At 37.1% G+C, this 14711-nt stretch overlaps 1 protein-coding gene across 1 annotated transcript in view; it reads left to right on the forward strand.

Annotated features, from left to right (window-relative positions):
• Positions 1-14711, forward strand: part of DMD (dystrophin) — a 2022175-nt gene that overhangs the window by 713227 nt on the left and 1294237 nt on the right. The window contains exons 28-29 of the mRNA XM_081043053.1: positions 5887-6021; positions 7638-7787. Of these exons, the coding sequence (XP_080899179.1) occupies positions 5887-6021; positions 7638-7787 (285 nt within the window). The remainder of the gene's footprint in view (positions 1-5886; positions 6022-7637; positions 7788-14711) is intronic.

The raw sequence follows: 14711 nt of genomic DNA on the forward strand, positions 1-14711 counted from the left end.
AGTCTCTGTCTCTTGTTTTATTCAATGCATTCGTCATACACTAGGCTAGTACCTTCTGTATGCCCGGAACTGTTACAGTTGCTGAGGATATAAATGAAAATCTCTTGTATTAGTGCTATGTGAGTGCTACAGAAAATGAAACAAAGAATGGGAAAGGAAGGAATGACACTGTAAGTCTCGAGAAAGTCACAACTAATTCATTATCATGTTACATGAGGGAGGAACTTTATGTATGTAGGAAATTGCTTTCTGTTAATATTTAAATAAAGCACAAATATATTTTGTGTTCTTAATTTCTTTTTTTTAAACCCACAGTACATCTTTATTAGTATTTTTCTCCCCGCCCCCATCTTCCATATTATTGTGGCACCTTATTTCTTACTCCCAATTAGTTCATGCCTTTGCCGCTGCTGTTGTAATTATTATTATTTTTAATGCTATTTGTTTTGATTTGCCAGTGCTGTTTTCCAATTTCTATGAAGATTTTTGGTTTTTGTATCTTTCTTTTGCTTCTGCTCTTTCATTGAGTGTGAATAGCAAAATACATTCAGATTATGCATGATAGAAAATGCCTTTACTTTGTCCTCAGTATCGACTATAGCCTAACTGAGCGTCTAATGATGCTGGAACAGTTATATTTAACAACAGTGAAAAATATTATTCTTTTGTCTTCTGAAATTTCTTGCTGTTTAATAAAGAAATCTGCTGTCAAATTATTGTTTCTTTATAATTTTCTCTGGTACCTTTTCATTTTCTCTTTTACTCCATTGCTTTGCAGTTGTGTTCTCTGTTATCTGTGTGTAATTTGCTTTCATTTATACTTTGTCACTTGTTGTATTAATAAGAACAGAGGTATTATTTATCTCTTTGGTTGTCTCCATTATCATTTTGAATATATTTTTTTCTCCCAGTCTCTCCATTTCTTTCTAGGGGAACCTTTATTTGATTTATGAAGAATCTCCCCATTCTGTGTTCTGATTCTTGGCTTCCCTTTAATAGTTTCCATATTTCTATCTTTATCTTCTGGATTCAGAGTAATTTTCTAAAGTCTGTCTTCTAATTCTCAAATTCTCTCTTCAACCTCCTACTTCATAATTTATCTTTTGATATAAAAACGTATTCATCTCTGTCTGTATATGAATCTACTTATATGTGTGCACATTTGTATTTTTTCAAAGATCATATTTTCTATTTCTTAAGTGTTTGCTTAGTTATTTTGCAAACCTGTCTCATATAATATTTTGCTTTTGTGTAATTCTATTTCTTCCTTTTAGTTAAGCAATTTAAACTTAGGTAATCTATTTGATTGAGAAGTCTCAACTTAATGAGAAATACACAGGAAACAGTTTTATTTTTCCACTATCTAAAAACCACGTCAAACTTCATTTTCTGCATAGCAGTTGGGTTCTTCATCAGTATTTCAGTCTGATCCCATACATTTTCATTGACTTTTAATTATTTTTAATTATTTAAATTGAGTCTCATTTAAATTTCTGTCTCATACTTTATTAAAATCTTCCACCAAGTTAGATTAATCTTGTGACTTCAGCAATTTATACAGGGTTGGGAGTGAAAAAAAGTGATCTTACAGTACCCTCTTACCACTCAATTTCTGGATAGTGATCTTCCAGTATTGGTATATGGGACAATAAAGAGGGGAGAAATGTACTCTTCATCTGATGTCCTTTTCTTGCCTGGCTACAATTGCTGTATCCTTTTATTAACAGCCACACACATCTGTGATGATGAGTCTGTTATCACCAGACCCTCTAGGATATCGTCACTGTTCTGGCTTGTTCTCTATAGACTCTATATGGTCTGTGGGGATCCTAGTCATCCGTATTGATGTGGACTTTGAACCCCCTCAAAAGATTTCATAGGCATATATGATACCTTGCGATATTTAACAGGAATTACAGACTGACTCTTGCCAGTAGCCTTACACCACATTCCCTTGAGAATTACGCATTGTGACGCATGCCTCTGCGACGTTCTGGGGTCTTATTTGCCCACCATATCTCAACTCAGCCTATGGACGCTGGCAGATCCCATCTTGTGTAACTCAGGAATGAGACAGTTGAAAGAGTTGCCCTGGTTCCTCTTTTTTATTTTTTATTTTAATGGAACTTTATTGGGGAACAGTGTATTTTCCCCAGAACCCATCAGCTCCAAGTCAAGTTGTTGTCCTTTCAATCTTAGTTGTGGAGGGTGCAGCTCAGCTCCAGTTGCCGTTTTCAATCTTTAGTTGTGGGGGGAGGGGGGCACAGCCCACCATCCCATGGAGGGAATTGAACCGTCAACCTTGTTGTTGAGAGCACGCGCTCTAACTAACTGAGCCATCCGGCTGCCCTGGAGCTCAGCGTCAGCTCGTTGTCTTCAATCTAGTTGCGGAGGGCGCAGCTCACTGGCTCATGTGGGAATTGAACTGGCAGCCCTGTGGCTCAGAGCTCACACTCTAACCAACTGAGCCATCCATCCACCCTGGCCTTGGTTCCCCTTTGACCATAATAGCAGCTCAATAGGGAATGCATGCCAACCATCCCTTTATTAATATATCCACCCACTTGATGAGCAATACTCTTTTAGATCTGTAAAGAAAGGGGGCCAAATGAGTTCCCCACCAAAGCCCTCCCTGTCAGCCCTTCTTTTTAGACCAGGGCTTGTGAAAACCTATTAACAGAATATCTCTCATCATAGAATGTAGGGAACTTAGCCATTTTTTTCTTAAGTATGAACTCTAGTTGCCAATGTCAAGAAAAATATTAATACATGCAACTGGCAACTTTTACCACCAGACTAAACTTATTTATTTTAAAATTGTTTAAAATTGTTGTGTTATCTCTATGTCATAAGGTGGAGAGTCTACCATTTGTTACAACTTTTGACAGCCCCTAATGACATGGTTTGTCATTGTTTTGTTTGTCATTTTTTTGTTTGTTTATTTGTGAGCTCACTTCTGGTAGGAATTATTTTTACTGCAAATCACAAAGCTCTGGGCTGTTGGAGGATCCCTATGAGTCCTTTCTATCTGTCTCTACCAGAGTTTGAGAGATGTTATGTTCTACCCCCACGTGTGCTGTAGACTTAGGTTGTGGTATCCTATGGATGGATCCTCATTTTCTCACCAAAATCCAAAGGATTCTCAACTTCCTTATTAAATCCTTATACTCCAGTAGGTGGGGATTTCGCAGTGCTCCTTTTTAGGATACGTAGCATACAATGTTTTCCATTTCCCTAGAATGCATGAGACCAATGCCTCTTTTCCCATCCCAAGTTAGTGTTGAATACCTTAGCTTTTATGTCATATACCCTGTTCTGATAATGCCAGTATTTTGGTAAGCTTGGTTTCCCAACCTGTACCTACACTTGACTTCCCTCTTTGTTTCTGCCACCTGAAGATTTTTTCATACTTGTTTCATAGATATGCTACCAATTTAAAGTGTTTTTCTTTACATTTTATTCAGTTTTTCGATATTACTGATGCAAGGATTGGGGGATTACCACATCAGCTCCATTTACCATTTGGAACGGATGTTTCCTTTTTGTTTGTGCATGCTTCAAAGTCAATTTAAATTCTGTGATTTCAAAGTAATTTTTAGTTCCAAACTGTTAAGCTTAGCAGTTATTCTAAGGGGATTTTAGCTCCAGTTCAGGCTGCACAACTATATTTTATTTTGCTGAGGTGACCTGTAAAGCCAATACATTCATCCTCTCCAGTTGTGTCCTTCAGATGCATTGAGGACACAAGAGGCCATCCATCCTGATGGCTAAATCAGCAAGGTAGTTCGTTACTTCAATCTGCACCAAAGTTAATAAGACACAGCACCAATTGCATCTCCTTATCTTCCAAGCTCTAAAGTACCCTTGGACATTTAAGGAGGTATTTATTATTTTCCCACTGGGATCTTTGCCCAGAAGGAATACAGGCTGTAGTCCAGCAGTATCTGGAAGTGCCCCGGATTTAAGATTTCTATCACCTTTTAAAGCAAAATACTTAATTTCACTTTTTTTTTTGATAAACTGTGTGTAAAATGCCAAGCAAGTATTGGTAGGCTGGCAAAGCAGGTTAGACTGATATGTTTCATCAGTTAGAGAGGGAAAGTCTTCCATCATTTGAAAGGGTTAGGCTCAAAGGTGAAAATATAGAATTTTAGTTTCTGCTCAAATAAAACTTTCTTTCTGAGCTTCATCTTTGGTAGAGGTGGGGTGAGGGCGGTAGCAGTTAGTGCTAATTGCACTATTGTATTATAGGTTTGACCAATATTTACAATCTCAATGCTAATGGAAAATGACCATTTTTATATTCTTAGCCTCTAGTGCATCTTCCTGCTTTTTCCCAGACAGGCATTACCATAATCCAGAAATTTGCCTGTATTATTCCTGTGCTTAAAAATACTTTATCACATAGATATGAATGCCTAAACAATGTATAGCTCAATTTTGCTTGTTTTGAGCATTACAAAAAATGGTAACCTATAATATATAGTTCTCTAGGGCTTACTCTTTTCGCCCCCAATTTTTGTGTCTGAGAGTCCTCTATATTGTTCTGTTTGATGAATTTATTCATTTTTACTTCCTTATTCTCTATTTAAATGTGGCACACCATATATATCTATTTGCCTGCCGGTGAATATTAAGGTTTTCTTTCGTTTTTAAAATTCTGGCTATTACAAAAAGTGCTGAAATGAGCATTCTTGCAATTGCCTTTGTTATCCATGCAAATCAGTTTCTCTGAGGATGTATACTGAAAATTGGAGTTGTTAGGCTGTTGGGTATATGGATATTCATCTTACCGAGAATGACAAATTATTTTCCAAAATGGTCATTCCAACATACACACCCACCAGCAATAAATACAAATTTATGTTAATGTATACCTTCTGTCACACTTGAAATCGTCAAACTTCTCATTTCTATTAGTCATTGTGGTATAAATATCTCGCTGTAATCCTGACTTACATTCCCCTGATTAGAGTTTGAGTGTATTTTCATATGTTTATTGGCTGTACATACATCTTTTTCTTTGAACACTAGTTCAGGCTTCCCTTCACTATCCCAAGGTCAGAAAAATACTCTTCTATATATTCTGTTAGCGATCTTCAAATTTTGCTTTTTTATGTGTGAATTCTTTTGTGTATTAATCATTTTTCTCAATATATATCAAAAGCCATTTTAAAATAGTTGTATCCTTGAAATAGTAGTTATATTTCTGGTAATATACCGCAAGGAAATAATTTGAAATATGGAAAAAAATCCATACTCAGGATAATGTTCACCACAAATTTAAAATAGCAAACAAAAGTGAAAATAGTGTAACTATTCAAAAAATGTTAATTGTTAAAGAAATGAAAATATAGCCACTTAAATGAAACCTAGGTTTTCATTAGAAATGGCTTCTTAGCATTATGAAAAAAAATATATATAATGTAATGTTTAGTGACTAGCACTATAGTTAAATCCATACTTTAATTTTTTCATTAAAATTTTTTGGGTGACTTCGGTTAGTAAAATTATATAGGTTAGAGGAGGTCCCAGAAAAAAGGTCATAGTTGATGTGTTGGGATGTTAGGTTAATATATGCATTTTTAGGTATGCATTTATTTTTATTTTTTTCAGACTGTAATGTTGATGAATCATTTCTTTATTTAAAAAAGTAAATCACTGAATCTTGAATTTATGTAATAAAACATTTCCTTAATGATGTGTAATTATAGATGTATTAGATGATCAAATTGAGTAGTCACATTTTCAATTATCTTCTGGAAATGAAAGGTGAAATCTAAAATAAATGTTACGTTTTTAGAGATTTTACAAATGGAAATGATACAGTCTCCCAATCACTTTTCTATTGAAATATTTCACCTGGGACATATATTTCTTTCTTAGGAAGTCTGGGCATGTTGGCATGAGTTACTGTCCTACTTGGAGAAGGCAAACAAATGGCTAAATGAAGTAGAATTCAAACTGAAAACCACTGAAAATATTCCTGGTGGAACGGAGGAAATCTCCGAGGTGCTAGAGGTAAGTTGTGAATTCATCTAAATGATCATTTATATGCTGTATGGAAAGATGTCAAGTACTGAATAAAAAATACATTCAAAGAAAATGGCACCGGGAGCCTAGTCACTATGCCCTCTCCAGCACTGGTATTCTAGGTGAAGCCTTTGTTTCCTTTAAGAACCTTCCAGTCTCAAGGTTTAAAAGAGGATTTAAACAACCTTACAGAGGATATTTGCTGTTTGCTGTATCACTAAGTTCTGTGTTGACACTTTTCTTTATCTGTTTCAATGTACTACAGAACTGCAAAGACATTTTACTTTGAATGCGCACTTTTGCTCCTTTGGAGTAGGGTTTAAAGGGGATAATAATGCAAAATCGTATTTCCAGTTTAAAAGCTACATTTATTGTGTTGGGACATATTTTAAAATTATTTAAAATAATAAGTGTATACCTTACAGACAGTTTTGAAGTATTACATGGGCATGCTTTGATATTAGAAACATATCTTCAAAATAGTCATACATTTTAGTCATTACAAAATTTTAGTATGTTTTCAAGTTTTATTTTGAAGAGCTTTAAAAAGTAAAATTTAAAGGCTTTTGCATGTATAAACTTTGATTTATATGAACTTCTGATAATTAATCAATTATGTTCTGTGCTTTTTATTATACTTTTGGTTAATCTTTTGCTTATAATGACTATGTAGTTTTAGCACATGTATTATATGTAGAAACATATGTCTCGCAGCCCCTGTGTAAATATGCTCAAATAAGGTGCATAAATTAATCAAGATGTGAAGAAAATGCAAAATGTTTCTTTAGACAGAGTAGAATTTGGATCCTAGAATGTTCCAGAAGAAACCTAGATATCATTATATCCGACTCCTTATTTTCATGAGAATTGTAAAACCTGAAGAGATATCGAAGAATAATGAGAGAGGTCTCACGTGGACTATAATTTTGGCCCTGTCCTCTGTCCTATTTAGACTTGTTCATTGACCAAACATCCCTTGTGAATCAACAATGTGCGTCTTCCCAAAAAGATGAAGAAACTTACATTAGTAAAAGAGTGGTGGACCGAACAAGGGATGTGATAATGCAGTTGTTGTATTAATGATCAGACGGAAGGACCTCATTATCCTTTTTATTGCCTCCTAGTCCAAAAATGGCGGCTCTACCTTTAAGCCATGTATGCATGAAAACGTGTGAAGGGCAAAGGGTTTCCTACTAAAGAGACTGCCTTTTTTTTTTTTTTTTTAATTTGGGAGGAGAACCTTTTGGAATTCTACCTACATATACTGTCAGAATCATGTCACTTGGCCATCACTAGCTATTAGAGAAATTGAGTATTTTACCTTTTCAGGTTTCAGAGTAGAGGACATCAAAGAAGAAGGTGGCTGTGAATCATTTTTAAGTGTCTCATTCCACAATCTTGCCATAAACTCCTGAAATTTACATATAACAACATCATATTTTTTTGAAATAACACCAACCTTCCACATTTATTATCCCAATTAAATATTGTTTAAATTGCTTGTAATTTAATTATATGTAAAGCTAAAGATAGTGAGTATTTTGTGCTAATTCAATGTATTTAGAAAAAGAAGAGCAATAGTAATTATTGCAAATTTGTTTCAGTCACTTGAAAATTTGATGCAACACTCAGAGGATAACCCAAATCAGATTCGCATATTGGCACAGACCCTAACAGATGGTGGAGTCATGGATGAACTGATCAATGAGGAACTTGAGACATTTAATTCTCGTTGGAGAGAACTACATGAAGAGGTATGACGATGAGAGTGAAAAATCTCTTTAAACTGATTTGCATAAATATCTAGCAAATATTTTTAGGCTTCTCAGGTGGATTAAAGAATATTTACATATTAGCTCAACTTCCAGATTTTAGAAACTGTCATGTGCTACACCTGGCTGAAATATTTACATGTGTAGTTAATCATTTTATCTTATAAAATGTTATAACGTATGGGTTTTAAACTGAGACATGCTCAAGTCCACGAAGTAGTAACTAATCTATTGTTCAAAATCAGTTGTTCTCTGACCACAAAGTTTTTTATCCTAATCAAGATTAACCAATATGTGTAGGTATCCTCACATCTGTCTCTCTCTCTGTCTCTCCCTTTCTTTCTCTACACATGGACACACACGTTTGTTACACTTACATGTAATCTGTTAATAAGATATGTGATTCTATTAGTACCCAAGATATTGGATACTGGTTATTCTTCCTAAATAATACAAAAGAGTTTTTCTTTGTGTAACAGAAGAATTTTTACATTTAAAAATTCACACACGGTGTGAATGTTTCAAATCAAAATTAAAAGAAAATAACATATTCCTTTCGATGAAACAGTATTTTGCAGATGCACTCTTAAGTCATAAATGGATTGTTTGTCAAGAAGGACAAAACTGATCATTATGAAGTTTAGTTTCATATCCATTTCCTAAGTGCGTCTGTGACATGTGAGATACTGTTCTAAGGTTCTTAAGTTCCTATCCTTCATTATTTATAGGCATTGATTAGTTAATCAAAACATCATTGATTTCTTAGGATTTTTAGGACATGAAAACAAATAATATTCTTATGAGGTGCAAAAAGTTGTTTTAGAACTTATCGCAGAGGATGAGAGAACTCAGGAAACCTTCACACACCCGTGTGGGTCAGCACTGGAATGTGTTTGGGGTTGCTTTCCTAAAGAAAATAAGTTGTGAATTAGCTGTGAACATTTTAAAATTAGAGTAGGAGACAGCTAAATGGGCAATTGTAGGAGGGCAATTCCAGGCAGGTGGACACCAATACGTGCAAAGAATTGGAAGGATGAAGGTGATTATATGAGGTCGGATAGTTTTCACGAACTCGTCCTAGAAAAAAATGTTATGTACCTTGTTGCTGAATATTACTACGGTCACCTTCGAAGTACTCCGCTTGGTAAGTGTGCCTAGTCCACCCTTCAAAGCAATTTTGAAACTCTTTTTCTGAAATGGCCATCAGAGCTGTCATATTACCATCGATGTCCTGAATGTCATCAAAATGTCTCCCTTTCAATATTTCCTTTCTCTTCGGGTAAAGAAAGAAGTCACTGGGGGCCAGGTCAGGTGGGGCCCCCAAGGAGGGTGTGGCTGAATGTGAGCATGAGCGGGTAGGCATGAGCAAGATTGCTGAGGGAGACCTGTGTTTCACAAACAGCCTGGTCTACAACCATGTGCTCAGGGAACCACTGAAGGGTTTCATGTAAGGGGGAAGAGAAGAATGACACCATGACCAGATTACATGACCTCAGAGGTGACTGTGGAGAAGGGATGGTCTGAGAGGTAAGGAGATTGCAGGTAGTGAGACCAAGTAAGAAGTGATCATTTTAGCTCAGTTGAAGGCAAGGCCATTCTTTGGTTATATGTGCAGAGAAAATGAAAAATCTAAGAAAGCATCTAGGTTTCTGGTTTAGGTGATTGGGTAGCTGAGATGTTTCCTAAACATGATGGGAAATAAGGAAAAGAGCAAGTGTGGGGGTGAAAGATCCTGTGTCACATTTTACCCACGTGGACCCTGAGATGACTGTTTAAGTTTAATACCAAGTAAAGCCAAACCCTTAGTCAGGGTCTTAGGTGCTGGTCATGAATTTGGGAGACTCGATCCCTACAGGGAGGAGTGAGGAGAGTCGGGAATGAAAGGTTGGAAGATTGATGAAAGAGGGTGCTTTTTTAGCAGGGTTTTCACTGTGAGTGACTGGGCTCAATCCCAGTGGAAGCTTTAAAGAAATCATGTAGAAATCAGCATTATAGAGCACACTTAAAATTGTCCCATGACAATTTTAATGGGTCCCTTTTTGTTTGAGGATTGCTCTCGGGTACATAAAATCCCAGGATTTCTGGGCCTCCAAAAGCAGTAAAATTGAGAAATGTGGGTGCTTAAAGTGAGGACGTAGCCGTGCATGCCAGCGTCTGGCCACCATAGCTTCAGGTGAACTCAGAGCTTCTGAGGTTGAGTGTGCTGCAGTACTTATAGAGCACCCCGGTGGGGCTAGTCCATAATCCAGTATGAGAGAGACATACAGCCCTGAAGTTCAAGAGAGCGATTCAGGCTAGTTACACAGATGGGGGATTTATCAGGCTACATGCTAGTTAAAATTGGAGACTTCATGAAATCACCCGAGGTAAGCCAAAAGAAAAAGAATTATGGACAGAATTTAGGGGTTATGCCCCAAATCAAGTTTTAGGCAAAGACAACTGTGTCTACAAAGGAGATGAGGAGACATGGTCAAAGAAGAAAGGGGAGACTCTAGTTAAAACCAGGTACTTATTACAAGGTAGTAGTCATGAAAAAAACGTCAAATACAATAGCGAGACCTGGTAAGATGCAGAGGGAATTGGACAGAAAGGACATTTCTTAGGACCTTTACCAGAGTTTCCCTGGGGAGAGAGAGACTGATAACAGTGAATTCCAGAAGACACTAGAGAGGAGGAAGGGGAAAGCAAATGTGAACTATCCTTGTGAGGATCTTGGCTGTGAAGGGAAAGGAAGGTCCAAAGGGAAGATGGTAACTAGGGAGATATGCGGGAAACCTTTTGTTATTTAAGTGGAAGAGACATTCTGGTCATGTTTTTTGTTTGTTTTTTTTGTCCCCCCCCCTCTTTTTATTTATTTATTAGTTTCAGGTGTACATAACAATGTACCAGTTAGACATTTACACCCCTCACAAAGTAGTTACCCCCCTCTGCCAAATTACTACCCGTCTAACATCATATATACAGTGTTTTCCTGAAAATAAGACCTAGCCGGACAATCAGCTCTAATGCATCTTTTGGAGCAAAAATTAATATAAGACCCCATCTTATTTTACTATAAGACCAGGTCTTTATGATAATATAATATAATATAATATAATATAATATAATACTGGGTCTTATATTCATTTTTGCTCCAAAAGACACATTAGAGCTGATTGTCTGGTTAGGTCTTATTTTCTGGGAAACACGGTATATAACTGTTACAATACCATTGACTCTATTCCCTATGCTGTATTCCACATCCCATGACCATATATATATTAAATTATAGTTGACATTCATTATTGTTTAGCTTCAGCTTCAGGTGTACACTGCAGTGGTCAGGCATTTACACCGTCCCTGAAGTGGTCTCCCTAATAAGATCACGTTTTACATTGGAAAGAAAGAAGTCCTGAGTAGGATTGTGTCCAGGCCTGAAAACAAGTAGGTAAGGGGGAAGATCCGTGTCAAGGCGCCTGCAGCAACCCTCTCAGAAGTCCATCCTGCCACTGTCTTTGTTGAGTAGGCGCTTTATCGACATCAATACAAGGGACTAAAGGGTGGAGAAAGGGAATTGCAAACAGGCCTTTGGCCTTTTGCCCTCATGGCACTGTTATTGGACTAGAGTAAAAGTAGATATTCCTAAGTGGCAACTGTTCATAGGTTATTTAGATTTGGATTTTGATACAGAATTGGAATGTGCTTTTATTAATATTCAGGTGGTAGTGTCAGGATGGAAATTGTAGTTCAAGCCAAAGACTCAAAAGGCAGATTATAAAACTGACGTTGGCGGAACTATGAAAAGACCCCAATTTAAATCTTTAGTAGTGTTCAGAGTCTGTCTCCTCTGTCCTTAGGAATAGACCACCCTCTAACCTGATTTTGGCATCTGCCTCATTTCCGTGCTACTCTTGCAAATGTTTCGTACCACAAACACTACCTATGTCTTTCATATTTCAAAGGTCATTAGTATGGAACCTGGCATTTCCCCCAAATAAATAATAATCCAACTCAGCACCAAACCATGATTGAACATCTACTCTGCTGTATCCAAAATGAGTTGTGAAAACATTGAATATTGGGTTGGAATAGTCCCTTGTATAAGTCACAATCAGATAGGTCCCACACACTCCACAGTAATTTGCACAGGGAAGATTTAACACCAATAAGTATTAACTCTTTCCTGGGACTTCGTTTTTGAGAGGGAATGGAAGAGAACTCAAAAGAATACCCTAAGGCTGAGGATATAGTACCCAAGGGGGAAACAGATTTGCAAAGTGAGGAGCTTACCCAAGGCCGGGATTCAAACCTGTTTAGAAAGAGTGTGTTTCCTGCCCATGAGATGGCAAAAAAAGTTCACTAGGATGACCTCACCCAGAGCTAGTACCCGGTCAGGGGCTGACGCTTGTGTGAGGGGAATCTTGGAGTAGGGTGCTGACAAAGCTCGTAGTGAATTAACCTGGGGGGGATGCTAATGGATTTGCTGGGAAGCTGGATGGGGTGCCCGGTGGACTCCCTGGGAAGCTATTTGCAGTAGGTGCTGCTGAACTTAGGAAAACCAGCTTGGGCTCCAGGACGCTGCCCATGGATTTGCTATCCATGCTGAACTGGCACCCACAGAACTTGTCTGAAGACACCTCTATAGGGTGGTGCTGAAGTGTGTGGGGTAGGAGTAGGGAACAGCTGATATTAGCTCTGCTGGACATCCCACAGGCCAACCCAGGGCCACAGAGACAAGAAGTAAAAACACACTAGAACCGAGAAACCTTTACCTCCCCCAGTGTCACTCCAGCGCCCTCTACTGACAAAGTTTAGCATCATGCCAGCTGGCAAAGAGCGATTCCAGTATCACCAGCAGATCCATGTTGAAAGGCAGTACATTGATAACTGGCATATCCCCCTACAACTCATTGGGTATGTGACCTTGGGTAATATTTTACAAGCTCCCATTTTCTTATATGTGATAACAGATCCTGTTTCATAGGGTTCTCCTGAGTAAAATAGAAAATACTGCATGGAAAGGGCTTACTATCATGCTAGGAGCATAGTATATATTCAGTAAAGGATCAACACTTTTATTTTTACTAAGCCATATGCTGTAGTACCCTCAAAACAGTGTGTGTGTGTGTGTCTGTGTGTGTGTATCTATCTCACCAATGACAGGGATGGACAAACACATTCCGATATGAAAAACAATGAAATGTACCCACCTCCATTATTTTAATAAAATGTAGAAGACTGACAAAATGACTTATTTTATCATCTCCTTACTCTTAAACATGACAGGAGTTCTCCATTTCTACTTGAATAGTCGATTAAGCAGAATCCTATAGTAACAGCAAATAAACTTGAAATCGCTATCAGTCTTAGCTATGCTTATATCAAATATCTAGCCACCTGTAACCTGAGAGTAATTTGGCAATGGAAGTAAAGCATGTTTGGTGCTTTAGAGCTTTTCTGAAAACGACATCATGCTAGAGATGATGGCCTTTTCACTGTTGTGCTGGTTTTTAATAAGTTGATGTGACTTTAAAGATAGGAAGTTGAGTGAAAACGATGGGTAGTAAGAGGGTTTTCCTATTTCTTAGGGTGGAATCTGGGTTCTTTGATCAATTCCAAACTGCTTAAGTAATAGAGACACACCTAATAATTTGTTAGCTAAATCAATCGTTTGGATGTTTTCATTGAATATTTTGTTGAAGACTGGTGTTTTGATGCAGACTTGGGATCAATTATGTAAGGGGCTGGGAAAATAAAATCATTATAGTGAAAGAGTTTTTAAATTAATTTCTTTTATTTTCCAAAATAATCGATGTCATACATTAGATTGTTATAGTCAAAAATCCTGAATTCATTTTAAGCTGTCATTTTCCTGATTTTTTGGTTGTTGTTGACTACAGAAAAATTGTTTTTCCATTAATAAACACAGTGCCCTTTCACTTGAAGAAGAGCCTTAGCCCATTTTCTTCTCAATTAAATGCCCCTGTCAGAGATTTGTGGGTTTTTTTTTTTATTGCCTACCTAATGTTTCTTAGAGTCACAATTATGCAGAGCAAAGGTAACATTCAATTGCCTGCTAAATCAATCAAACAGCCAGAGGTTTTATTGCCTATGAATATTTAAAACAGATATGCTAGATCCTATTCTTAATTTCAGAGTGTGAGGTTGCATTCAGATCAGTAAGAAATTATTTCCATTCCTTGAAAAGGCATCCTTCAATCTTGATAATCTCATGGCACTATATTTTCTACTCATCGGGATGACTTGAAAGATGGCTAGCAGACCAGGAAACAGCTCCCCAAATCATACAAAATCATCTAATTTTTACAACTCACTGCAAAGTCCCAAGCTACAGAAGCTGTGTTAGTGATACAGCAACCTGCATGGTAAGAGCGATAATGCGTGATGGTCACAGTGGCCCACATGCTCTGCGTACCTGACATGCATCTTCTCATTCATTCTCATAGTAGCCTTGTGGTATAAAGCCTGAACGTACCCATTTTACAGATGTGAAAGGGTATCAAATGCCACAGAGCCAGTAAGAAGTCATTGAGCATTTAGAGACAAGGATCTTTGTGCTTGAGCCTGGACCCACGACCACTTGACCTCACAACCTCCTGTCTCAGTAATTCTTTCCTTATATTAAAATAAAGCTGCCTGGTAAGAAGTAAATAGTACAATTACCTAGTGTCCCAATATCTAAGGAAAGCTTAAAACATAAGCTTAAAAATATTAGGATGACTAATTAAAATAAAACATTTTAGAGTCTTAAACATTGAAATCACATATTTAGAGTCCAAAGCCTTTACCAGTTTTATTGATTAGTGATTATTTCTTCTTTCTTGTGTATTATTAATACCCCCACATCTGTCTTTTTCATAGTCATCTATAAGTTCCTTCACCTCACATTAAAAGTAGACAGAGTAA

Source organism: Rhinolophus hipposideros (assembly GCF_964194185.1).
Source record: "Rhinolophus hipposideros genome assembly, chromosome: X".
In the NCBI taxonomy this organism is placed as follows: domain Eukaryota; kingdom Metazoa; phylum Chordata; class Mammalia; order Chiroptera; family Rhinolophidae; genus Rhinolophus; species Rhinolophus hipposideros.